Below are 26,965 nucleotides of genomic sequence, written 5' to 3' on the forward strand. Positions count from 1 at the left end.
TTTCCTTAGAAAATCTAGATTTTTATTATACATACTGTATTACACTGAAAATACGTACTCAAAGACAGAGTATTTTGAATTTACAACTGTACAAAAAAAAACAATAGAAAACATACGGGCTATGCTATAGATGTAACATTATACAAAATGACAGTTCTTGTTAAAGGCACCAGATTCCCAGAGGGTTCTGGCTTAACATTTTATAGTCTTATTTTCTTTTCCAGTCAGAACTTACTATGAAGATGCAATTCACTCAAACTGAATCATGTCAAAGTCTTACGCTTTTTTCATCTAGAAAAGTGGTCTGCACTTTGACACAACTTAGTGAGAGAAGTGATCAATTGCACATGGAGATGCCAAGCAACTACCTAAGGCTCCTCCCCACTGCATCCAGCATCCTATGGTGTTTAACTGAAGATTAAATGGCAATACTACCAGGGAAAATCAAGTCAACCCTACATGGTCTAATGCGTCATACCCCTGCCCATGGCAGGGGGGTTGGAACTGTATGATCTTAAGGTCCTTTGCAACCCAAACCATTCTATGATTCTATGAATATTAGTGTTAACCAAACTAAGCCTAGACTGTTTTGTATGGAGTAACTACAGAGCACAGGAGAAGGAAAAAAAGATGTTGTCAAAAAGGAAGATGGAATCTATGATCAGAACTCTTGCTCAGCATCCTCCTTAGGCTCATTTTCTTCCATTACACTCATTTTATCTTTCCTGGTTCTCATGGCACTCATGAAAGAAAACACAGCCTAAAGAAACCCAATACTTTGCTGTAGGGCACATTGTTAAAGGAGTCTGACTATGCATGTATGTGCTCCTCCTCTCCCAAGAATAAAAGCTTTGGACAGGACAAGCCACTTTCACTGCTTCTTCCTCCAGTATTCCATACTCCAAAAATCAAACCAAATCAATTCATATCATGCCTAAGCTTGCACAGACAGGTGATCCCTTACAAGCAAAGGCAAGAGAAGCTGGGATATCTTGCCTTACTGAGGTGCAGCAATGCACTTAGGGAAGTTTGGGATTGCTATTTCCTAAAACTTCATGAGCAGATAAAAGGAAAAAGGATAAAAATAGAGCTTTAATAAAATTCTGAACTGCTTCTCTGGTCAATTTGTCAGTGCATCTGCAAGTCACTCTACAGTCAACAAGTGTTCTTGTTTCATCTTACAGCACATACTGAGCCTCACTGAACAGAATCAGCTAACATCCAAGTGACTGAATAGTCAAGACAAAAAATACCAAGTTCCAGGGCCAAATTTTGTTCTGTATACAACAATTCCTTTATGTTGGAATTTGATATTGCCCTTTCTGTATTGTCTACCATTATCCCTACTTTCAGGCCACTGGTTCAATGATTTCATTCTCTCCATGTAGTTTTACTTTTTACGGTATCATTTAACAACATTGCAGAAACTTGCCTTTCTTTAGGCATTTAAAAAGAAAGGCAACTTTCTAGATTCACAGACCAAGTTGAAGTAATGCTGTGGTATTGAAGGTAAGGAAGTCACAAATAAATTATTTCTGCAGTTTAAACTGCCTTATCCTAGTGGCTTAATAGAATTAAAAATATACTGTGCTTCTAATTAAAATCTCAGTTTATTATGTATGACCGACTTCAGACAAACAGGCCTGGAGGAGACCAACTTTGTTAGGCAGCAGATACCAATAGCAGCATGATTAAGCTTCCTACACACTACTGCACTCAAAATGACTCCACTGCATTCTAGAAGGGCTTCTTGAAGAGGAGAGGAAGAGCTGTCCCCATGCCCACAGCACAGGTCTGACATACACACTTCTACAGAGTAAGGTTTAATGAGGAACCCCAGTTAATCTCAAGTAAGCCGAAAAAGGCATCACACAGCAGCTCCTGACCACTACTGAATTGCAAAGTCTTGCATCAGCTATTTACAGTGACAGTACATGCCCTTTCAAGCCAGTTTTCAAGAAGTTTCATGTTAAAAATTGTATTTGGTATTTGCAGCTTATGTAGCAAGCAGCAACAGTTAAGACAGGAGTATCATACATGTGTACATAAAACTGGTCATCGCAAGAAAGCTGTAAAATCTGAATAATGCAGACAAGAAAAGGAATGTCACTTTTCTTTAAACCTTTCTAAGGTGAACACTTTCATAGTCTATTGTTAGCCCTGTGTAATCTACTATAACCAAGTAAGTTAGAACCATGAAAACACATTCTACTGAACTCCTAAAAAAACTAAACCTCACTGCTCATCCTCACTTGTCAGGCTGGTTTCTAGCTGTATAAAGTAAAACTGCAATCAGAATCACAATCTAGGTTGCTTCTGAAATGGGGTACTGATGTGGAGGAGAGCCCCCAGTATGACAGTTATCTGGGAGTAACTTGCACACTAATGCATACACAACACTGCGTGATGGTAGCAGCTGTCATCAAATAACTTGCCCACTGCAGGAGCTAGAACATTCTGTGTATTTGCTTGATTAAAGTTAAGAAACCTACACTTTTGGTCACATCTTAAAACTGTAGAATACAGGTTTCTTATTACTTACACTTGCCCCGTCCTGTTGGGTAATTTGCTTGACAAACTAAAAATAAAATGCAATAAAAATGCCCCAATACAAAAAGGCTCTAATCAATCATCTAAGTGTCTTTGTTAGTATATAAGAGTACTTACTGGATTTGGTCTGCTTTTCCATTAAAAAAAAGATAAAAGCCTCATTTTATCTTAAGAGTTCCACTTCAAGATGAGCCTCTAGTCAGTTCAAGGTACCTCCCCAGCACCATTTCCAACCAAGCACAGCTCCACACACAAGTACTGGTAGAACCCAGACATTCAACTCAAGCCTCCTTCAGGTGATGAAACCAAGTTTCCAAAGGATGAATCCTGGACTATGAACATAAGCTCTCTCAATAAAAGCAAGCTTTTATTTGTCCTATTAAAGCCAAATTATACCAGTGGTGTGAACACAGTTATAAAGATAAAAACGTGCTTCTACTAGAAGGAGACAAGTATAAGGCACATTTATATGCCAGTATAATTGTGGCCACACTAGTGATGACACTGATATAACTACACTGGTAAGAACCACAGCTACAGTCATTCAAAAGTGTTTGTATCAGGGCTTGGCAATCAAACTCAACCAAACATAAACACTGCCTCAAGACAACAAACCTTCCCAACCACCTCTGTTCAGACAGGTGTCACTCAACCCTTTCTAAGGCCATTTTTAAATCAAGCTGCAATTGGTCTTGAGATGTTACAGTTTCACTTCCCCCCAGGTAAGTGATGCTGTTCAACAGCTTGCTATGCAAGAGTCACACATCAACTTCTACTTACATAGCAAAGGGCCATCATTTCTAGGCAGTGGCAAGCCTCCACTACTTTCTTCTTAATTTTGGTTTTGTTTTTCTTCAGAAAGGTCCAACATTCAGTTTCTCCTGATCTCAAATAATGTCAGATATAAATTAACTCATGCTGGGCATGGACACTGACAATATAGCGAGTTAACAAAGTTGCTCCATCTCATTCTGTCACCCAAGCATAAACAAGCTAAACACAGTGGGTACCATTAGACACTGGACATCTACCACCTGCAATACTTAGTTATACTGCAGCTGAATTACAAACCAATCAAGCACCAGCATGTGGTGCTTTAATGTCCATTCTTACAATAGAATCCATGTAGCCAAAGAAAATCTTTTTACAATAAAGATCTGTGCCCTTGTTTAATGGTAAACCGTGAATGACTGTGCAGTAGTCTTCTCTTCTGGTACTCAGAAGTAAACTGCTCCCATCTGTAATCTTTCAGTTGTGATCTTCTTTTCTGGCATCTTGAACTGTAGGAAAATAGAAACACACCAACATCATCTCCCCCACCCCCCAGATCACCTTTCCCTCTCCCATAATTAAAAAAGAAAAAGCAAATTTGACACCATCTTTTGTGTTCACTGAGCTCAGTTAAGTCGAAGAGCCACAGCTTCTATTCTGGAGGGTACTAAGAAATGTACACATGAATGCCATTTTGTACAGTTGACATACTCTAAGAGCTGGTTGACTCTGAGCTTGATTTGGTCCAGTCTGCTGTTGCTGCATCTCTTAGGAAACATTAGTTATAGGTTTGTACTTCTTGAATCTGGTCCATTCACCAGTAGCATAGTTCATTTCAAAGACCGTATCAACCAACATAGTGGTGCTGCCAGTGCCATCTGCCTTTGGTAAATCTTCTGTATGCTCACTAAGTTTAATTTGGATGATGTCACCCTGCTCTTGGCAAGGATTCTCTGTGAAAACAAGAATAGGAACAAATTATACACTTCAGCACTGTACTAAGAAAGGTAAAGAAAACTTACAGCAAACAAACTCCCAAGCAACAAATGCCAAACTCAAACCTGAGCAAGCAGTATCCCCAATAGACACAGCCACACAAAGATATTCCTCCCTCCATACATTACAGACTGACTTTTAAAGATGAAAAAAAACAGACCCCAGAAGATGAACCCCATGGCTAAAGTAACTGGAAGAACACCAAAAAGGGGAGTAAAGCATGCCAGTGTCATTTCTGTAGGCATCAAGAGTCTTAAGACAAGTTTATATTTAAGTGGGAGCTGCTAAACCTGAACCACCAGAGTTACCTTATTTGAGATACATTTTGCAGTTAAAAGCCTCAACAATTTTCAGCTGCTCTGGAAGCCCAAACAGCTTCACTGAAATCACTAGTTCAAGACTCAGTTCTTTGCCAGTAAAAGTATTAAATGTTACATTTCAAGGTACTGGAATTGGCATTCAAGAAGCTCAGGATTACCATAATTGACATTTACCCAGCCTTTAGAAGGTGCTGACATCATTACAGAAGGAACTCATAATTCAGACTGTTATATACACTTATCTATATAGACACATATGTGAATATACATAACACGCACATGGTGCACTTCCAAAATATCATTTTACCTTGCTTTGCAAAAAAGAATGCCTGTGTAAGCATTAAAAATACACCCTCCTACTGCATTTGAATAGTAAAGAGCACCATCATTAATGCAAGATACACAAAACTTTCTTAAAGCCCAGGGACCACCACAGTAACTCCACCCTGGTCATCTTCAATAATGTGTTGCATTAATCCAAATGCATGAACCACATTTACGCTCCACCGCTCCAGTGTTAAAAGCCCTCAATTACCAAATTAGAAAGCAGACCTAGTGCAGATGACAGAGTTCACTTAAGGCCTCTTAAGCTCCTTCTCATCTTACATCTGATAATCTTCTGGGTAAAACAGCCTTGTCTATCAAGGTGAATATATGACAGGATTAGCTATAAGGCAGCTTATCTTCCTGTGAGTCACATCACCTGTGGATAGCTAAAGTCTCCAAGACAACAGTTGCTACATTTCCAACACTAAGGAATTAGCAAAGAGGCTCTGTACTACCCAACTTGTACCCCGACTTGGCACTGAAGAACTTACTCATTGGCCTTCTAGGCAGACTACTAGGACCAGAACAATCTGTTCACTGTTCTGACTGGTTGCCTCATTTCTCTTCAGCCTCTAAGCCATGCTATTATTACATGTGTTCAGTTGTGTAGCTATTGTGTTTCGCAGCTGCTCTGACTGTTCGAGTTACTGGAAATAGACTCTACAGACCCATTTCCAGGTAGTTAAAACTGAAATAGCTAGAGCAATAATCCATAATTTATGTACAGCCCAGAGTAGAACAGAGAGTCCAGTATGTACAGAGAAATGCTAAAGCAAGAGTCTTGCATTCACATGTGCACATTTAGAAATGCTAGGCTGTGCTTCAGATTTAGGTATTCAAAACCAAACTAAACTGGTCTCAATACATGCCTCTGGATCCTGCCATGAATCCAAGTATAAGAGCCTTTTCTGGCCTTGTAACTTTGTTTGCAGTCTTGAACATTTCCTGTGCAGCATACATTTGCTCCCTCTGCAAGAGATAACAACAAATATGAATTCCAGTGGAGAAAACACTGCCAACAGGTACCATATTAAGAATCACAGACAAGCATAAAAGACTCAAGTGGAAATTTGCAGACCTACAAAAGTAAATAAAAAAACAACCCTGCCTTAACCTCAAGGCTTTCCCTCTCTAATGCTTAAACCTAACACAGAAATAACTGAATTCTCAAACTGGGGAAAAAAAAAACAACTACCTTTAAAAAGTTGTTGAAACGTGCTGAGACTTAATGTTTTCCCCAACAAACCCAGGCTTGCAATAATTTGAGGATTTTAATTTTATTTAATAAATGAAGCAAAGGTACCGAAAAGGTCACTCAGCTTCTTAAAAGTTCAGATCTCACAAGGCAGGCTTACAGATGTGCTTAGCAGTCTTCAAATCAGTCACATTCTGCATTAGTTACCTGCTTAACTTTCAGCATGCACATAATATATACCAACATACAGCAATAAGAAGCTTCAGGACATGTAACTGCTGTTCCTGAGGAATCACCTTCCTCCCCACTCTCAGGCTTTAAAAAAAGCCAAGCGCAACAGGGGGGTGAAAGGATGAAGACATAAAAGGTTTTTGCCTTAGAATAATCCATGGATACCTTTTCTCCTACCACAGCAATGACAGGATCCTTTTTGTTGCTTACATTACAGGCAACTGGCTGGGCAACAGCTTTGCTGGAAATCCATTTTATAATGAATAACACAACATTATTTTACATAACAAATAGGAGTAAAGACATCTTATTGGGACATTAGCACTGCACAAGTAAAAATGCTGTGATTAAGACAGCAATGCTATCAAAGCCACAAAATATTTTCACTATCTCTGGTCACAAAAAAAAGCAACCTAAATCACTCAATAATTCAAAGGCCAGGAACTGCCAACATACTGTATGAGCTCAATAATAGAGATTCATGTTTTCCAATCTACACCAAAAGCAGCAGTCAAAAAGAACCTTGTTTTACTTACTGTGAGAGAGAGGCTCTTTTTTGGTGGTGGCTGTTGCTGAGTTTGGGGGGCCACTTGTGGTGCCTGTGCTGCAGGGGAAATGGCAGGAGGTGTGGTAGGTGTTAGAGGTGAGGTAGGTGTGGCTGCAGGTGCGTTTGAGTTGCTATTGTACATGGGTGTTCTCTGTTTGAACTGTGCAGGAAGAGTTGTAGTAGCATTTGGAGCTGTAGGCTCCTCGGTCTGCCGGGTAGTCTGCAAGGCCTCTCGTGTAGAACCAGCTGCAAAGGCCAACCAGGACAATTAAATATGATAATCCAAACAGGGATGAGCATCACCAATGGCCTTTAAAGAAAACTAATAAATCTTATTCCATTTTACCACCATGATTCAACATCTATGTGAAAAATTGAAGTAATAATGCTCTTTCCACTCAATTATCTACAACACTTAGAGACAACTGACTACCTGTCCAATACAGATTATACTACAATAAGCATCTAATTTTATGTTTAACGGGTACCAGATTAAACAAATTGAAACTGATTTACTTTTTAGTTTATGTAGCTCTAATAACTGTACTCTGACCCCTCCAGGATTATTGCTGTACTGTTATGTAGAGGCTAAAACCATAAAAATATTTCATCAGGTTTTCCCTAATACAGCAGCAGCTTCCAAAGGAAATGGTAATTAAATCTCAGCCATTAACAAATACTGAAAATACACAAATATTTTAACAGATGTCAGAATGAAAAGTACTCTTCACAAATAAGTCTTTATTTCCTGCCAAGAGGGTTAAACCCCCACAGTATTTAGAAGTCCTAACTCTGTTATTTCTTAAAGTTGATCCATTCACCTGCACTTAAAGGAGTTACTATGGTGATCCTGGCTGCAGGTGGAGATTTACATATCTGATCAGGTTACTCTGATTTCGTAAGTTACCATCTGTCTGGAAAACAGTAATTACCCATTGTAGCCAGCAACATCTTTTTGCAGCTCTTAAGACATAGTCACAGCTGCTTAAACACCTTTCCACGAACTTCATGAGGTTTATGGCAACTTATTTTCACAGTCTTCACAGTAGACTAAAAGGTAGATACACTGATGCTTTTCAGATCAGATTTTAGAGAGCAAGAGGTCTGCCACTCTCCATTTACGCACAGACACAATATGGCACATTTAACAATATGGCTATTATGGAGTAAAATGTGGAACAGGACAGTAGACACTTCAGAGGAAGAGCATTTGTAACTATTAGCTACCCCTAAATTTTGTACAATCCTCTTACGTCATCACAACTGACTTGCATAAAGTAATGTCTTAATTATGCAGCCTCAGATTACATGAGACCAAATCTATGGATCTTCTGTGGGCATCTTATATCAAGGAAAGCATGAAAGTTTATGTTCCTTGTCCATGAGAAAAGATTGATAGCTCATACTCCAAAAAAAAAAATAAAAGGAAAAAAATAGGGAACAAAGAAAGACAATAGAGAATTTTAAACTAGGCTTCTCCTGCTGTTGAATACAATGCCAAGGCTCTGGAAAATACTACTAGCTGCTGACAACACTGACATGCTCTTGGCTGCATTCCTTTTGGAGATGCCAATTTTCTGCCAGAGGAAGATTTGCATGGACCTTCAGAGAGATCCTGAACTGTTTCAGGGCCAAGTGATCTGGTTTTGCATATGCATTTTTCTATAGTGGCCAACACGCCACAGCTGACATAAAGACAAACATTACAGTACCAAATCACAAGAAGCAAGAATAAAAAAAATGCATTAAACTGAAATGTTGGTTCTCTGGTAACTACAAGGCCTGACAATGAACCTCAGTCATGCACATCTGTTAGTGCAAACTGATACAACCCCTTAAAGCCTTACACACAGCAGGGAAGGAAAAGTAAAACCAAGTGTGTTAAAATAAAGGGTGTAGAAGGATGTTTACAAATACTGTTTTCTACTATAGGCAATTTTCTACAACTGAAAGTAATGTAGTACTTTCAAACTAAGCAGAAGCTCAGCCACCGTCAGACTATTATAATAAGGTAAAAGGCAAACAGATGGCTGGATCCCAGCTTGTGTGAAAGCTAATATGTACTTGCCTCTACTAACGTCTCTGACACTCAAAGCAACTGTTGTGCATGTGTATAGATGTGCATATGGAGATATACTCCCGACTTATGTGTATTACTGGTGTCTTTTTAGGGATTAAAAACCTGGATTTTCTATTGCAGAGTAAGATTAAAAAAAAAAAACAACAAAAACCAACAACCAACCAACCAGTAAATTGCTTTGCTTGCTTACCTAGCAGTCATTTAAAGACTTAAAACCAACATGCATTTTCTTCATACAGGTTAAATAAAATGTCTGGTTACCTCAAACCCAAATGCTGGGTTCCTGCAATGGATTTTTAGACTGCTAAGGTTAAGTTTCACTAAAGTTGAGGGATAGTAGGTTTGTAAATAAAGGCAGAGCTTGGCAGTTGGAAGTATTTGGTCAAAAAAAACCAAAGAGGTCTCTCTTACCTGGCTGTGTTTCAGAGCTTGGGATATACGAGGACGATGGCACCACACTGGGTGTAGCAGGTAAATAACTTGTAGAAGGTAGTGCAGGCTCATTGTTCAGTGAGCCAAGTTTCTGTAAAACAAATAAAGTGTTATAGCCATACTGCATATATTCATGTGCTGGTTTTGTATTTTAAGTACAATTAATTCTGCTATAATAATAATTTGGGAACTTAAATACAGACTCCTCTGGTAGGGCAAGTTTGCCCTTTCAACCTTAACTCTCTACACAAACTTCAGGCATTAGAATTATCCTAGGAGGGAAAAAACAGCTTTTATTTCCCCTAATTCAGATCAAGTTGCTTCCAAAGGCACAGTCTGAGCCGGGAAGAACGTACTTCTGCAGAGAGAGTCAAGCTGCTGTTCCATTATCCCATTCCTCATTTGGGAGCATGGAGACTAGATGATGAAATTTGTGCAGACAGTACTCTGAAGAATTACACTATAGAAACAAGTGATCTTCTTCCTGAGCTAACATGCTGTTTACTATTAGCAAGCAGAAACCTGTGCTCCTCCAAGGGCAAAAGGCCTACTAAAACATCACCCAGGAGAATGCAATGGCCTCTGGGACATAAACAAGCAGAAAGCAGTAGTAAAGGCACAGGTAAATCCTGTTGCCACTGAAACAGGCAGTCAGCACCAACATGACTGATGTCATCTAGGATCAAGCCAAAGAAAATGCCATATATGTTTCTTAATGTATATCACTTTTGTCCATGACATTGCACACACAGAATAAAGACAACAGATTGGTATCTCTATAAAGATCTTTAGTCCAATCCAGCTTTATAAACATCAGGGTTGACAGCAAAAAGATGTTTTTGGGGAAGAAGTCTAGTAGGCAAATAATTTCTTCTTACTAGACATAAGATGGGTGTTCAGTAATATGTGGAGCTTGCCAAAAAAAAAAAGAGATAGCATTCAAAGAAAGGCAGGCAATTACCCTCACTATCACCACAGGCCTAACAATATCTGCCTTTATGTTGGTTTTGGCTTGTTTAGATAGATTCCTACCAGCATAACCATGGGACCAATGTTGCATGTGCTTACCATTAGGCTCTAGAGGAAAAAATGCCTGACTCACCAACTGAATCACGGGTCTTTTAGAGAGCTCTCTAAAGGCAAGCACTGAATGTCAGCATATGGACTTTAAGAGACAGAGGCAATCATAACCACTTTAAATTTGGAAGAAGATGCTTCAGATTTGAGAGGATTTCTATTATCCTGAGAGGCCTGCAGACACTGGGTGCAGCAGCCTCAAATAATCTATTTGTATCTAAAGAACCCTATTGTCCAAATTAATTCCAGGCCAAGGCCTGATGGAATAGAACAGACAGTTTCTAACTCAGAAGTGGGAGGAGGGCCTAACATTCTTGTAAAAGCTATGTTCGGACTGAGAAACAAAGCTACATCACAGTTTTTCCAATGCACCATGTCTGAAAGAACGGGGAAAAAAACCTGCACACAACTCCTCCTCCCACCACCCACCCTGACTGAATTATCTCTAGCAACAAGCTAGTATCTTCAGGGAAAAAAAAAAAATATTTCTTAATTGGCTGCTTGTATTGAGCTGTTCTTCCTGGGCATAGGTCACTGACAAGGGCTCCTCAGTGAGACTTGTGTGGACACTATTCCACTAGGGTCACCAAGGATGCACAGGCAGAGTGAAATGATTCTACCTCTCCAGGGTCAGAAAGCTCTGTTAGCCCATTCATCTGACAGTGGTTTTAGTGTTTTAGAATAACATGCATCATGGTTTCCTCATACTGTTTTTTTTTATTGCTTATTTTAGTTTTACCTGTGTAGACACAAGGCCAGCAGCATAATCTGGGGTAGCATTTTCTACTACCGTTTCTTCTTTGGCTTGCTTTTCCACAACTTCTGTATCTATTGTATAAAGACAGAAGTCAGTTCAAGGAATTTTTCTGAAACACTGAATTAGATACACTTTTTTGAACAAATATATAAAAATGCAGTTCTCAGTCGGTTAAAACATGCTTAAAGAGGTATAATCTGAAAGGCAGATACAGTAATCTTCATACACAATTGTATAATGAACCCATTTATGAACTGAACCACAGTGTATCAAGACCAGGTTGGACGAGGCCTTGGGTGATATGGTTTAGTGTGAGGTGTCCCTGCCCATGGCACAGGGGTTGGAACTTGATGATCTTAAGGTCCTTTCCAACCCTAACTATTCTATGATTCTATGATTCTATGTATATCCATCAAAATACAGTAACTGAGTAACTAGGCAGAACTGGCTAATTTTGAAATATTAGAAAGCATCAAAACCTTAAGCAAAAACTGAACTGCAATTCTGTTTTTGTTCTGAGGTGGTACTTACTTTTTTTAGTGACAAATACAAAAAGGTTGGTTTTGAGGCTTAGTGTATCTTCCCAACATGGTTAAGTAGAGCACTGCACTGTCATTTGACTTCAGAGCAGCATATCCGGTATTATTCACTTAAAATCCCTCAGCCAGAATTTCAGACCACACTACACACTGTTTCAACATTATTTTCAACTAATTTCCTTGGCCATTCAGCCAGTAGAAGTAAGCAAAGTATCTCAGAACAGTACTGAAGCCAGTCACACACCTATATGCTGCCCAAAGCACAAGTGACTAGTTCAATCATTTCATGCAACTGAGCCAAGCTATTACCTAGGCACATGGCAATGTGATTAGGAGCACTGGGGAGGGGGAAGTGAAAATCCTCTCTTAAAGCATTTTTTAGCCTTTTTTAAAGTTCAGCTGATGGTAAGTTTTAACAAATGAACAACAGGATAGTATAAATCTAGACCCTACTTGCAGGTGTATTAGTAGCCTTTACAGGCAGCATGCTATACCGACCTAATGTCTTTCTTCTTCTCTTTGCTTCACGGCCAGCACCCACCATATCCAGCTCAGAGATATCTAGAAGCTAAAAAGACAGACCACAGAGAACTTAATAACCATTGCTTATCTCTCTATATATTGTCCTTCATTTTTTTTTTTAATATTTTGATACTTGATTCAAAACAGCATCAGAAATTCACTTTAGATAGGGGGGATAGCTGAGCAGGAAAACAAGAGGCTAAGAAAGAGTGCACCTACCTTTACTCCTCTTTCTTTGCGCAAAGGTGTTCTTGAAGGAGGAATAGGAGTTCTGTTTCCAGAAGAACTAAACACACTGGGTGCTGAAGTACTCCTGAAAGGAGCTTGTTTTGGTATTCCTTTGAGTGGTGCTTAAGGAAGATCAAAAAAGGCAACAACTGTAATATATGTTTAATTACTTACAAACAAAAAGTAAATGTTCTACAGCTTTTCCCCTTCTTACTAAACACAGTCCATCCCTTGAACATCAGGTGTTTATAAGTTGAAACTGTCTATAATACACTACATGTCCCTCAAAGGTCAGAATAGGTTTTACCCTTCAAACAAGGAGTAAAAGCCAATCTCTACGCTAATGCTTGCAACCCCATTCCAAATGAAGTAACCAAACACGTACACTGCTATCAAAATGGGTTTCTGCTACATACATTGATGCTTTCCTCACTTACAGCAAACAAAATCTGAACACAAACATATTGGGTACAAATGTTCTGAATCCAGTTACTGCCCAAGCTGCTCTTTGAACTGTAAGATCTAGCTACTTGGTGAGACTGTATTTAGTCAAAGACTCTTAGCCAAGCTTCTGCAGGGCTAAGGGCTTGTAATCTACTGGAAAGGTAAATCAGTGCTTCACACAGGGATCTGAAATTCTGGACCTGCTGTCTGCACAAGGAGGAGGATCCAATCTGTGCGTCCATTACAAACGGGAAAGCTGCTGTCTCAATACTTAAGAGGAACTGCTACACCTGTAAGAAGCAGTTTTCCCCCAACTTTACCCTATTACCCTTTTAGCTCATGCTCAATGTAAGTACTGATAACAGCATTCTTTCATCAACTACTAAAACACTGGGACACAAACATAGCTGTCAGATCTCTGAGCCTCCTCACTATCAACTATGTCCTGATACCCTACTATTAAGACAAACACAGAACTTAAGTCTGAGATTAGATACTCTCTATCCCCCTCTATGCTGCACTGAAAACCTTTTCACTGTAGGACAATCCTCCCTGACCAATGTAAGTTTCAGCAGAGTAAATCCCAGCTGATCCTATAGCTCAGATTTCCAGATACCACCTGGCTCTAAAGGCCAAGTCTAAGAACTTGCTTTATTAGTTCAACAGCTAAAAAGAATGCCAAGAATTAAAGGTCAGTTCCTATACTGGGACAATTTTTAGCTCAAATTACATCTACACTTTCTGCATTTCTTGTATGAATGTGTGGCTAAACTTTTGTGCTTAAAACCACATCTTAAATAGCACCCACACAAAGTACTTCACAGCTTCCAGCTGCCACACCAAGAAAACACTCTAGTTTTACACCTCAGCATCATACTGATGGTCAGAGAAGTTATAACTGTGCAGTGATTTAACGTACGTAACAAATTCTGAACTCTCCTCTTACTCCTAGTCAAAACACTTTGCTGAAACGCCCAAACTGCTTGAATTTTTCAGCTAACAGTTGAAATCTATGAACACGAAGAATGATTATACATCTTTGTCATGCCCATCAAACAGAAGACACTGCACAGCCTTGGCAGAGAGCACACTGTCCCCTTTTCTTTCTTCACACAGAATTATACAAGACAGTTTCAGTCTACTTCACAGGATTTCAGAGAGCACAGCACATCACTGTGATCCACTCTACTCCCTTTTCGAGCAGCAGGGTTTAGTCAGGAGTTATTCCTGGCCTGATGCAAATTAAATTCTTACCAGAGTCTACAGGCATGATCTAGCTGTGCACATTTTACAAGCATGGCAGATACACTTGCCATTTAAGAAACACCCCACACTTTTGTTCCTTCTGACACATGAGAAGCATTAAAATATCAGGAGAGAAAGAGGCAGAAAGGAAGAAATCCTCTGCATCAGAAGAATTGAAGAGTTTGTTAAAACTAGACAGTAATTTTATTCTCCATCAAGGCTATTTTATCAGATTTTCCTTCCAGGAAGTGATGAAAGTGAGCCATACTTGTTGTATCTATCTTTTTGACCAGGCCTCTGCCTTTGGCATGGAAAGGCACTCCTGCAGTCTTCTTGAGCTGTTGTGCAGTTTCTGTTGCTAAAAAGAAAAAGGACTTTAGTTATTACAGCATTTATGCTGAAAAAAAAACCAAAAAACCAACACCCAAACCAATACATTGCTTCTTATATAAAATGTTATAAACTAATACATAGGAAGATGGGAATAGCAATAAAGAAAGAATAATACTTTAATTAAACCCTAGGTCATTTATGCAAAAGGTAAACACAGTATTTGGAGAAGATGTAAAATCAACATGACTGTGCAACTGACAAGATGGTCCAAGCCAAAAGACATTATCAGAGTAGTCAATGTACTCGATGGAGACTGAAATAATTAGAAGAAAGGTCTACATAACTTCATAAAAAGTTACAGATCTTGTATTTAACCACAACAACTACTCAAGTTACATCCAAGCAGCAAGCTGCTGCAATGGAATAGCAGCTACAGTATGCTATTTTAAGATTGCTTAGTTCAACCAGCTACCAATACCTATATGTATACTCCTTGCCTTTCTTGGCTTTCACACCTGATATAGCTATGCAGTGCAAAAGAAAGCAGTGATTAGCAGCTCTTCCTCCCTTTTGTAAAAACATGGCAAAACAGAACTAGGTTCTTATTTCAGTATTGTTTCAGGAGCTTTAACCAAAGCAGTCCCTCAAGTCTTCACAACTAACTGTTAAATATACCCATAAGAGAGAGACTATAACTGCACTTCAAAAAGCTGCAACTGGTTGTATGTTTTGAAATCTGAACAGCATTTAAGTAAAGATTAGCATTTTAATATAATCTCAGCCAGAATGACTTGCACCTACTCTTCCATACACAGCAGTCTGTCAAAGAAAAAGTATCAGCCAGCTCTTATAACAGAAAACTTTAATATTGCCATACTGGACACAAGATCAAATAGGAATGTTCCTTTCACCACTCAATCTTACCAACTAGCTGTAATACTACTTACACTTCTGCAAGAGTTCAGCTCTGAGAGTGGCACTTTTAGGTTTCCTTTTCAGCTGGAAGTGTTTCACTGGGGGAGTAAGTGGCCCAGCTAGTGTTGTCAAGGCATTTTTGTTTAAGTATTGGCATTCCAACGGCAACATAGCTGAAGTTTCACATTCACTTACTGCATAAAGAGTTAACACATGGGTATTATCACCTCTGGTAGCTAATTACAAAACATTTTACAAGTAGACTGTACAGATGTTTTTAAATGCTAGATGACTTGTTTAAATGCCAAGAGTAATTTAGCTGTAATTATTACACCATACAGAACCAGTTATTAGGAAGTTTGTTTTTTACATTAGCGTCATAAGAGCTTCCATGTTATTATACCTGGCCAAGTTATAGGAACTTTATACAGGCTACTATTGTCAGAGTAAAAGATAAATATGATTGAATTCTCACATTCCTTAATCACACATAAAAAGGAAACTTCTAAACAAAATGCAAACCAAAAGTGTGAACAGATAAGTGACCATTTGTTTATAGTAAAACAAAATGCTTCCACTTCCAAGTTATTTCATTATTGCTCTGCTGCAATCCTTAATTCAACACCAGATCTGCCCATTGATGCCCAAGGGCTTTTTCTAGGCAACATGCTAAATCAAATCTATTGAAGTAGCTTTGCATCACCCATTTACTCCATTATTTGAAGCAGGGACTGGCAAGTGCCTGAGCCAGTATTTTCACCTGCTGGTAGTCGGTAGCTACTCAGACGTAAGCAGCAGAGCTCTGCTTGGGCTCAGTCTCCCCCACAACACCTATCATTTGATGCCTAGAGGAGGACTTCCAGCAGAGGTGCCCCCCACCACAAAGGCAGTGCTTCCATACACTCAACACACACACTGCAGAACAGAGCCTTACCGTCAGCTTTGGTACTACAAAATATGAGACTGAGCAATATACAAGAAACCCCTCAACTTCCTGCAGTAAATCAATTACCTATCAGTGCACATACAGCCTGGCTACGCTACTAATGAATCCACAGTAACTTGTGTGTTGCTCTTCACAAGCACTCAGGGTGATACCTAGCACATAAATTCTGATGATGTGGAAAAGATGATTTAAGAAGTTACCATTTCTAAAATATCACAGTTGCCAGTCCAGTAACATGCCAGATCATGAACTGTGGTAGTTGAGACAAGACATGGTGCTTGTCCTGATACTAATTCTGTTTAGAAAGACTGAATGAGAAGCAACAGGTTATTCCTGAAAAAGGGCGTATTTCTGTAATTCTCACCAACAGAAAAGGCTTACCTTTTTCTCTAAGCTCTCCTAAAATATCTTGAACATTGGGATTCTGTTCTTCAAGATCAAGGTTAAGGGAGCCAGTATCTGGAAAGGATTTTAAAATATCAGCTACCATTAAGACCCAAGGGTCTGAATCCAAGGTAGCAAGCTGGACAATTTCAGTCAGTGCCCCTTTCATCTACCAAAAAAAGAAAAAGAAAATCAGCCAATTGGAAGCAGTTTTAAACAAGTTATAGTTGGATTTTTTATTATTATTTTAAAAACACACTTACATAAACATGCACAATGTTCTACTACTGGGGAAGGGAAGAGGGATATTACTTCACAGTTATACATTAACTCTATAACTAAGGAAAGAATGAACCAAGGTAACATTTTTACATTGCTTTTGGTCAATCTAACCCAAGTTTGGTTTGAGCTTTTGGCAGCTCAAAGCTTTGTTTAGCACTGAACATATTTACTAAGAGCAACAGGCCAAGTGTCTCCTTACATTCTACACTTAAACTCCCAATGTACCCACACCTCACATCCAGTGATAAGAATATGCAACTAGAATACAAGTTATATAGAACAGGCATCTAAACGAAGATGTGCCCCTTCCTAGGCCACGGAATAATTAAGCACACATACCATATTTGCAGCATCTGAACATAAACTAAAGTCATCAAAATTTTACTTAAGCTTTCTCCAAAATGACATGTGTTTGGCTTACTGCACTGTCTGACAAAAGCTACATATTATAGAAGTAAACACAACCCTCTAACATAGAATCACAGAATGGTTTTGGTTGGAAAGGACCTTAAAATCATCCAGTTCACACTCCCTGCCATGGGCAGAGACATCTCACACTATGACCATGACGCCCAAGGCTCTGTCCAGCCTGGCCTTGAACATAGCCAGGGATGAAGCATTTACAAGTAACAAGATTTTCCGTCTACCCAAAATTTCTATAATCAGAAAAAAAGTGCCTGTTTTTTTTTCTTTAAGCACCTATCTTAAAAAGGGGAAATAATGCACAAGATTTACTGTCACGGGTTTTTTTTATTTTAATCACTAATCTATACGTCTGTTGGCACTAGGCAATGAAATAAAAATCAAGGTAACTACAGTCAAAGGTTACACAGTGAATCTCTTAAATTCATGGTTTTGTTTCATTCACATGTACTCTTAACCCTCTCCCCCGCCCCCCCAAATAAACACTGAACATTTGCCTTTCCACTACCCCCAAGTAAGCTTTCATGTAAGCCTTAAAGCATTATTTTCACAGAGCTTAAGATGTCTGAGGTATACTGTGCATCTACAAAGCCACAAAATGTAACAGTAAAATTACATGAAGTACCTAAGACATACTATCTGTATGGTATTAACACTAAAGAATTTACAAACAAGTGTAAGAAAGTACTTGAATTCTGATTTTTCATAGCCCATGATGGCACACACAGTTTAATTACAACCTACATATTTCCAAACACAGGGGGAAAAGCAAGAAATTTATCTTCACCTTTATCCTGTATTTCTTTCCCTTTGTTCAGAACCAGCTTTATCTTACATTAAAAAGTTTAATAGCTTACTCTACTCATGCAACTAAGAAAAGTTAAATTCCTGCTCTTCATTTTCCCATGCAAGCACTTTTTAAAGCTTAGAGGCAGACAAATATTGAAATTTCTCAACTCCTTTCACCCACACAATGTTACTGCCCTCTCACTTTAGGAAGGTTTACACATGCACTATTGGGGCAGTCTGTCCTTCACCCCTTGCATGTTTAAGTGCTCATAGCAATGTGCTTGTGAAACACACCAGATCAGTTAAGCTGACCAAAACCCAACATCTTTAGATCTTTAAGCTTGATCAGGCCCTTGGTGTGGCTGACTATAGTCACATAAACACCAGAACCACAGAGTGGAGCAGATGGTACAAGTTACCATGTTCAGCAGCACTACAGATTTGCTTTGGATTAAACTGACATAATCGTGACCACGCACAGTTTAACGTGCTCAGGTTTAACCAACACTTACCCAATGGAGAGAATCAATTTCTAAGGTTCTAATCTTTGTTGTCCTCCACTGCTCACTTCTTTCTCAGTAAATGAAAACCCCACCTAGACTCCACACAGACTTGTCCATCTCTCTATTCTAACCCTAAATTGCTCATCAGAAGACACTTCTACTGCAGAAGTTGTGTGTGAATATTATCTAAACAAAGTCCTTTATTCTCCTAATTTGTAAGAATTACAGTACTGATTTCTGCAATACACCTGCAAATTTAAAGCTTGCCATGACAGCTGGTAAAGCTGTGGTTTATTTATAGTTCTTTTACAAGCTTTTATCTGAACACCACTAACGTAACTTCCTCCATCAAAGCGCACTCAGGCAATAATTGGAGGAAAGATTCCTCTTATATCCTCCCATTTTAGCCCTCTCTTCTGCTCCATAAAACTCCTATCTGTACCAAAAACTGTACAGAGCTACATGCTTGTATTACATATGTTCCTACAGAGATCTTGTCTGGGCACATTACATCCATGCTGCTCTCAGGGTAGCTAAAGATTGAGCTACCTACTTGTGCCACAACCTACTGCTTCATGTGACTTTGGTTCCTTCAAGAAAGGAACCCAGAAACAATTTATTTGCCCAGTGTTAGGCAAACAACATTATCACAGAGCCTTGTGGGAGAAAGCACATGGTGAAAGAACAGGCACTGTCATACACAGGGAAGCAAAGCACACTAATGTGTACTGTAAGTTAACCAGAGACCTTGCCTGAGTAGGGGTTTGCATTTAACAAGCCTGGATTTGAGTTTTGACTCAGGTTTGTCTTCAAATGGCAATTTAAATATAATGATCCCAGTTCACTGCTGAACTGGCAGCTGAAAAAAAAAAAAACATCTGTGGTTTGAGAATGCATTAAATGCAACTCAAAATAACATAATTCTAGCTACAGCTTTTCTATTACTTTACAGAGCACAGGCATAACCCCAAGCTCTTAATTGTATAAGATTGCAACACTGGGTCACTAAGAGTCCTATTAGCTCCAAGCAGTGCCTTGTAAAGCATGAATGTCAAGATCTGATGCAACATGTTCTGGCATTTGCCTCGTCTAAAACTTAAGGATCCCAGGTATTTTTCTCAGCCTCCTGGCGTGCGCGCACACACACACACACACACACACACACACACAAAGAGCATAGGATGCAACTAGAAGCATGTAACAAGAAAGGATCAGGCAGGATGGAAAGAGCCTGGGAACTGAGACAAAGGGAGATTAACAGTGGCTATGCAGGAAGAATACACAAACAGCACCATGGGAAGGGATAAAGAAGGAAATGTTACCAGAAACATGTTAAGTGATAACTCAAAGATGACTTCTTGTAATGAATTCCCATTCATTTGCTTTATATTATGCCTAAATTAATAGATGTGACTATATGTTTAGACAATTGCCCCTTCCAATAACAGTTGCCTAATGGAATCACAGAATGGTTTGGATTGGAAAGGACCTTAAGATCATCCAGTTACAACTTCCCTGCCATGGGCAGAGACATCTCACACCAGACCATGCTGACCGAGGCTCTGTCCAACCTGGCCTTGAACACTGCCAGGGATGGAGCATTTACCCCTTCTTTGGGCAGCCTGTTCCAGTGCCTCACCATTCTCACTGTAAACCCAACCAAGTTTTAATCTTTCAGAGGCCACAGAGATATTTAATATGTATCTGTATCATTACACAGCATTTTCATTAAGCTAAAAGCACTGGACAGTATCAATAAATACAAACCCAGAATGGCTCAAATATCACTATTGTATGTGGTTTGTATTTTAATCATGAAAAAGAGTAGAAGTGGCCAAGAGTAGCATTACATTAAAGTATACCATTACATCACAGAAAAATTCAGAACACTAAATGCAGGCCAGAAAGATGCCGGCCCTGAACACAGAGGGAAAGACAAGTGCTATGTGCCCTTTTATTCCTTTGCACTAATACTCCACAGTCCCCACTTGTATGAGGACTCCTGATTCACCCACGCAAAAAAAAGACACAGTCTGGACTTTTGCTCTCTTGCAGCTAGTGTAATAAAAGAGCAGGTCACTGCTGGGATAGGGACCTTCCTCTCAAGGTAATTCAGAGAGAGGACTGGAGCTCGCAGTCTTCATTCCAGACTTGGTTGTAACATCACAGTCTAACCCTGAACAAATAAATTAGACATTGGCACAAAATGAAAACACACACTTGTCACTGTGAATCACGTTAACATGAATATAACATACAGAATAAACAGAAGTAACTGCTCTGCCAAATGCACAACTAAAACTCCAGTCAGCAGCACGCTGAGCTTGAGGCATCATTGCAAATGAGCACAATTATCTAGAAACAAACTTAGCAGACAACAAAACTGGGGGGCAGGAGTGAGTGAATTCTGCCCTAAGAATTACAGTGGGAAAAGGTATTTTTGATAACTGCCTCCAAACCACACTTAAAATTAAAATGGGAGCCAATTATTCTTATTAGTCAGCAGGAACAAACAAGCAGTAATGAGGTTCACAGCATGATAAAAATTTAGGTTTATTACCTATCCCACAGGAGCATAATGAGAATTGAGGCACTTACATCTATACAATATTTGGACTGTTGAATGAAAACATTAGGAAAATTGAAGGATATTACATTGCAGGGGGAAAAAAAACACTTAAGGACTGTGCTTTCCAATAGAGCTCATTGAAGATTCACTTGTCTAGACTGAAGCTTTCCCAAAGATTTAGAAAGGACCATCAGCAAATTAAACCCCTTCTAAACCCCAATACCATGACACTTTTCCCAATTTCCACATCACTTTTTACTCAGCTGTCTGCTCCCAAATGGTTTCCATATTATTCTGTGCCTCCGTGAAAAAACAGAAAATGGGGGGAGGGCAGAGTTTTGAAGAGAAGAAAACCAAAGTCCAATCTATCATCTAGAGAGGGGAAATACAACTCAACACTTACATAACAAACCAGTAACATATCCTGCATCCACTATCAAGATTCCCAAAGTTTTACAAACCTGATGCAATGTGTTTTCCAATACTATTAGGTTTCCAAATGCCAGCTCAGTGCTTCTCACACATGATCAATACAGACTGGCACATGGCACGGAAAACACATATGACTTTCCAAAGAGGCTAATAAAGTGATTTGACAGTTAAGTTTAATCATTTTCAGATATGGGAGTGATATCCAAATGACAGACTTCACCTCCAGTATCCTACACCAGTGTATTTCTGCTAGCAAAGACACCATGTTCAGCACTCCACAATACACTGAGCACAGATACCGCGGAGAAGCGCCCAGCAAAGTGCACCTAGGCCGAACACAAAACCACATACAGATCTGTTCTGGATATCATACCCAAAGCCTGTTAAAATGTCAAAAATCCTGACAGTAAGATGCAAGATGTAGCACATATTCACAAATATAATCTATTTTAACAAACCCACCACAAATTATGAGTATCCTATAACACAACAGGCCTTTCTGCCAGCAGTCTGGTTACGCCAGCTGGTTTTACCATGTACAGAAGGAAGTCTGTAAGGATCACAGCACACCTACTACCAATGTTATGTGTTTCTGCCTCACGAGTTCTATTTTTTTTTTTACAATTTTAAGTCCTTCCTCTCAGGACAAAAATCACATCCCTGAGGTACTTTGCAAAGGACTGAAACATGCTAAACCCCTAGATCTCAAGTGTGCTCCATTTACAATGAAAGATTCAACTTCTGATTGAAGTCACAAGCTCTACCAAAGAAGTGAAAAATCCCACAATATTTTTTTGTTACAGCAGTAACAAGGGCTTTATATTTGGAACATGACAGATCCCTTTAACAATACACTAAACCACACAGCAACTGACTTGCTCTTCTTTACGTACACTTCATGGCTAAGAAAAGCTCAGATCAAGTGAAGATGCATTGTGCTATCTTCCTCAGAATTAGATTTAAAAGTTCTTTTACCCACTCAGTGAACACTCTTCCAGCATTCCAACTACTTATTTCAGTTTGCTTGAATGCTGTTCTCTCAAAGAGTTGACATAAGTGTTACTTATGAAGGTCTCTAAGCTCTTCTGAGCTCTTTTCTTCTTCAATCTAAAACCACCACTAACTTGTTGGCTTTTTCTGAACACTGCAATATTCTTTTCTTCCAGGCTACTTGGATTTTCATGCTACTTCAGAAGAATTTTGCCTACTCAGAATTCACATGAGCATATGCATAGCTCCCCATCCCCCTTTCTGGCCTTGGTTTTGTTTGTCCAAAACACAACTGCATTTGTCACACAGAAGGAAGACATCTTGTGCACTGGATAGGCACTGAACATGAACGTCATGTTTTAAAAATTAAAGCAAACAAGATGAATTTTCTTTCTTTTGAGTGACACCAGTTACATGTAACACTGAACAATCAACACAGATACATGTGGCAAGACAAACAACATGCACTGAACTAACGCTTGTGCATTTTCAGCTTAGAAGTACATGAAAGCTGAGCACACAATAATCCAAGTTACATATGCCCTCCCCACACCCTGCCTAGTAAATATATTAAGCTTAAGCAGCAGCTGTGCCCTAGCCAAGAATGAGACTGTTGCAAGCACAGCTGAGGATACTCTACACAAGGTGAGGAATAACTACACACCAGCTCCATGACTGTTACAAGGAACTAATACCATACATGGTGGAAGTAGGAGAGGAATTCCTCAAACCTGGCTAAAGAAACTTAAATGTCTCCCAGTCATTCTCCAATTACTGTCTCAAACATCAGTAGCTGCCTACTGGTGAGAATAAACCAGCTGCAGATGATGTATGGTCCAGGGCCAAGCGAATAATCCTGCAGAGCCAGCTCAGACTCGAGCCAGCCAGCTTTATTAGCTGGGGTAAGACAATAAAGGAAAGTACCATCTGCTCCCAGAAGGGTAAAGAGAAGCAAAAACTAAACCAAAACATGGCAATTTCCCTCAAGCAAGACCTGACTGCAAGAAGTCAGGGGAAAGCACCATTCAGTGCAGACCCCAAATCTTCCAGTCCCAAAGTTTCAGCACTTGCTGCTGTCCTTCCTAAAGCTGAGATGTTCTTGGGACACCTACACAGCTGCCAGGGAAGAGAGGGAAGGAAGCCTAACACACACGACCGTTCATAAACGCTCCTGCCTCTCTGTCCTACTCCTACCACAACCGCTGCCTCAGAAAGCTCTCTTCCCCAGGGGCACCCAAACTATCAAAACAGAGCCCTACAACTACGAGTCTGCGTGGACGTGTAAGATGGGTTTCAGGTCGAAACTGTCTTCAGAAGACCAGTATCAACCAGAGATTCCCCGAAGAGCAGGAAGAGGAGGAGCAGCACCAAAGCCTCCACTCCACTCACTCCCTTATCACTGGGAATCTGAGCGCTTTCCCTCGCACCGAGTCCTCCGCGCAGGGCCTCAACAAACCGCTCTACCAGCCGAGACCTCCCTGCTCCCACTCCCCGACCATGAAGCGGGGATGTCTGTGGGACCAGCCTCACTACACCCTGCCCGGCTTCCCCCCTCAGCAACCGCCCGCTCCAACCGGGGGCAGCGCCAGGCCTCTGAGGGACACGGCCCCAGGGTCTCCCTCTCCAGACTCCATGTGCGGGCGGGGAGGTGGTGCTGGCGCTGCCCCTTTTTCCCCTCACATCATCTCCGACCTCCTTTTCCCCTTCATCCCGCTTCGGTTCATCTTCCCGCGCAAGCTCCTACACAGCCCTCACCTCATCCACCGCCCGGCGGGGCAGGTGCAGCATCCCCAGGAGTAGCTTCAGCTTGACGGCCGAGGAGAGCCCGTGGAAACAGAGGCGGATGTTGTCGATCACCGAAGCTGTGAGCAGCGAGGCAATGCTCGGCGGCGCCCACAGCTCGTCTGTGGAGCCCAGTTTGTTGTGCAGCCACAGGCCAGTGTCGCTCTCCCGCATCGACGCCATCTTGGGAGCGGAGCGAAAAAAGAGGGGATTCTCAACGGGCATTTTATGAAGACACCTAAACGGAGGAAGGGAGGGGGCAAGGACCCCTCCGGGTCGCCGTCTTGTTCGTAAGCCAAAATGGCGGCGTCCAATGAGGTTGCGCTAGGGAAGGTGGAGATTCTGCCGTAACCTAAAATGGCGGCGCCCAGGCGGCGAAAAAGAGCGAGTCTAATCTCACCTCCCGTTCGGATGCAAAATGGCACCCACCACAGCTTCTCTGCCGTACTGCAATATGGCGCCGCCTCATTGCAGGGAAGCGTCTCTGCCAGCCCCGACTCAGTGTCCCCCACGGCTCGCTCTAACTTTCAAGGGCTCTGCGGGCCGAGAACCGGGAGCAGGATGCCGAGCCACGGCGGGGTCGGGCGGCACAGCCCTCTGGCAGACACTCCCCTCCGAGGACGCCAGCCTCCCGCAGCCGGCTGCTCCCTCCTTCCCCTTCCTGCCCGGCGCCGCCTCACTGGCTCAGCCGTTGAAGGCGGGAGAAGCGCTGAGGGCCCTGCTGCCGCCCGCTCTTCCTCCCGGCGGTGCGTTTGGTAGAAGCACATCTCCTTCCCTCACAGCCCCCATGTCCCGGTGGCGCGGGTAATCCCTCACTCCTTTCACTCTCCCCCTGGTCGGCCTGTTTCTCCAACCTAATAAGGGGAGCTTATTAGGGCTAATGGCACCTTAAAGCGCACCTCCTCCGTAGTTTCCTCTTGCTGGTGCGGTGTTAGATGGCGAGTCCCCCAGGTGCTGCTGCGATACGACACAAAGTGAAGTGCCTTTTTCATCATTTCCCCCCCGAGGTTTTCTGTGCTGGGTGCTTCAGAGGTGCAGGAGGTTACCTCCGTGTCTAACACAAGCGGCAGGCACTCAGAAATCGGGGGGTTGTACGTGTTACTCGGATTCCCTCCTGATTCTGCTCATTGCGATTCGAATATAAAACATTCATCTATTGCCGAAATCCCAGAAGACTCCAGAGTTTTTCAAGTGTGCCATAGATGGTTCACTTTAGTGTCTAAGTGGAATTAAAGCACAGGAGTTCCAGTGCAGAGCAGATTCAACCCACTCAAGTTTTTGAATGTAAACGTTTTCTCTACAATCTGATTTCTGTGGGAGAGCAAAGCGGTTGCTGTGGAGGTGCTTTCAATCTCCTCAATATGGCATTGTGGAATGTTACATTCTTGTTCCCAATTTTTACTAATATCCAAAACTCTTAGTGTCTGCAGCTGCTGGGTGCTGTGAAACACTGACTTTTATCCGTGTAGAAGTGTAGTTTTTATGTGAATAAATAACATTGTTGTTTTTTTTTTCCCCACAACTATAATCTAAAACGTGTGTGCATTTGCATACACATTTTCTTGGTACTATCAATGTGTACTCAAATGTGATTTGCTGGGGGGGGACTCTTCATCAGGAACTGTAGTGATAGGACAAGGGGTAATGGGTTAAAACTTAAACAGGGGAAGATTAGATTGGATATAAGGAAGAAATTCTTTACTGTAAGGGTGGTGAGGCACTGGAATGGGTTGCCCAGGGAGGTTGTGAATGCTCCATCCCTGGCAGTGTTCAAGGCCAGGTTGAATGGAGCCTTGGGTGACATGGTTTAGTGTGAGGTGTCCCTGCGCATGGAACTGGATGATCTTAAGGTCCTTTCTAACCCTAACTGTTCTATGAGTCTATGATTTTAAGAGAAAACTCTATATACAGACAGCTGACATTTTAGAGTAGCAAAATCAAAGTTGAGATGGTTTGTCTAGTACATAAATTGTTCCATCCAGAATTGCAGTTGACCTCTGTCTCAGTATGTTAGTTCAGTACATAGTTATGGGAATAATTATTTATCCATGAGTAACTATTTATCTGTTAGGGTGTATAGAAAAACACTGTAAATAAGAGATGGGATGAATGATTAAATAGAAAGCAGAATCGGAAATGAAGAAAAAGGTTTAAAAACAGCTGTAAAGGGTTGGTATTAGTTCAGACATGCAATTAACATGTCACTATAATAATCTCCATTATACCCAGCTGATTAAAATAGGTACCAATATTGGTAAGACTTAGGTACATTCTTGACTGCAAAAAGTGCAAAACCCCATTGAGTTCCCTGGAACTGTTTGTTTCATGGCAGGAGAGCAAGCTTTGTATTACCTGA

The 26,965-nt window shown here is 40.7% G+C and overlaps 1 protein-coding gene and 1 long non-coding RNA gene across 2 annotated transcripts in view; one reads left to right on the forward strand and one right to left on the reverse strand.

The window, feature by feature from the left end:
• Nucleotides 1-25,129, reverse strand: NELFA (negative elongation factor complex member A). Its single transcript, XM_062638648.1, has 12 exons — nt 24,962-25,129; nt 24,583-24,847; nt 16,837-17,008; nt 15,542-15,703; nt 14,530-14,619; nt 12,564-12,694; nt 12,321-12,390; nt 11,266-11,354; nt 9,429-9,540; nt 6,927-7,183; nt 5,834-5,933; nt 1-4,274 (listed from the first exon to the last, which is right to left on the reverse strand). The coding sequence occupies exons 2-12, from the start codon at nt 24,832-24,834 to the stop codon at nt 4,090-4,092; spliced, it is 1,620 nt and encodes a 539-aa protein (XP_062494632.1). The 5' UTR covers nt 24,835-24,847; nt 24,962-25,129; the 3' UTR covers nt 1-4,089.
• LOC134174076 (uncharacterized) overlaps nt 1-26,965 on the forward strand; it is a 78,065-nt gene that overhangs the window by 14,565 nt on the left and 36,535 nt on the right. The gene's annotated exons all lie outside the window — the stretch shown is intronic.

This window comes from Pezoporus occidentalis, unplaced genomic scaffold, assembly GCF_034315485.1.
Source record: "Pezoporus occidentalis ecotype Australia unplaced genomic scaffold, CSIRO_AGI_Poc_V1 ctg58, whole genome shotgun sequence".
Lineage (NCBI taxonomy): Eukaryota > Metazoa > Chordata > Aves > Psittaciformes > Psittacidae > Pezoporus > Pezoporus occidentalis.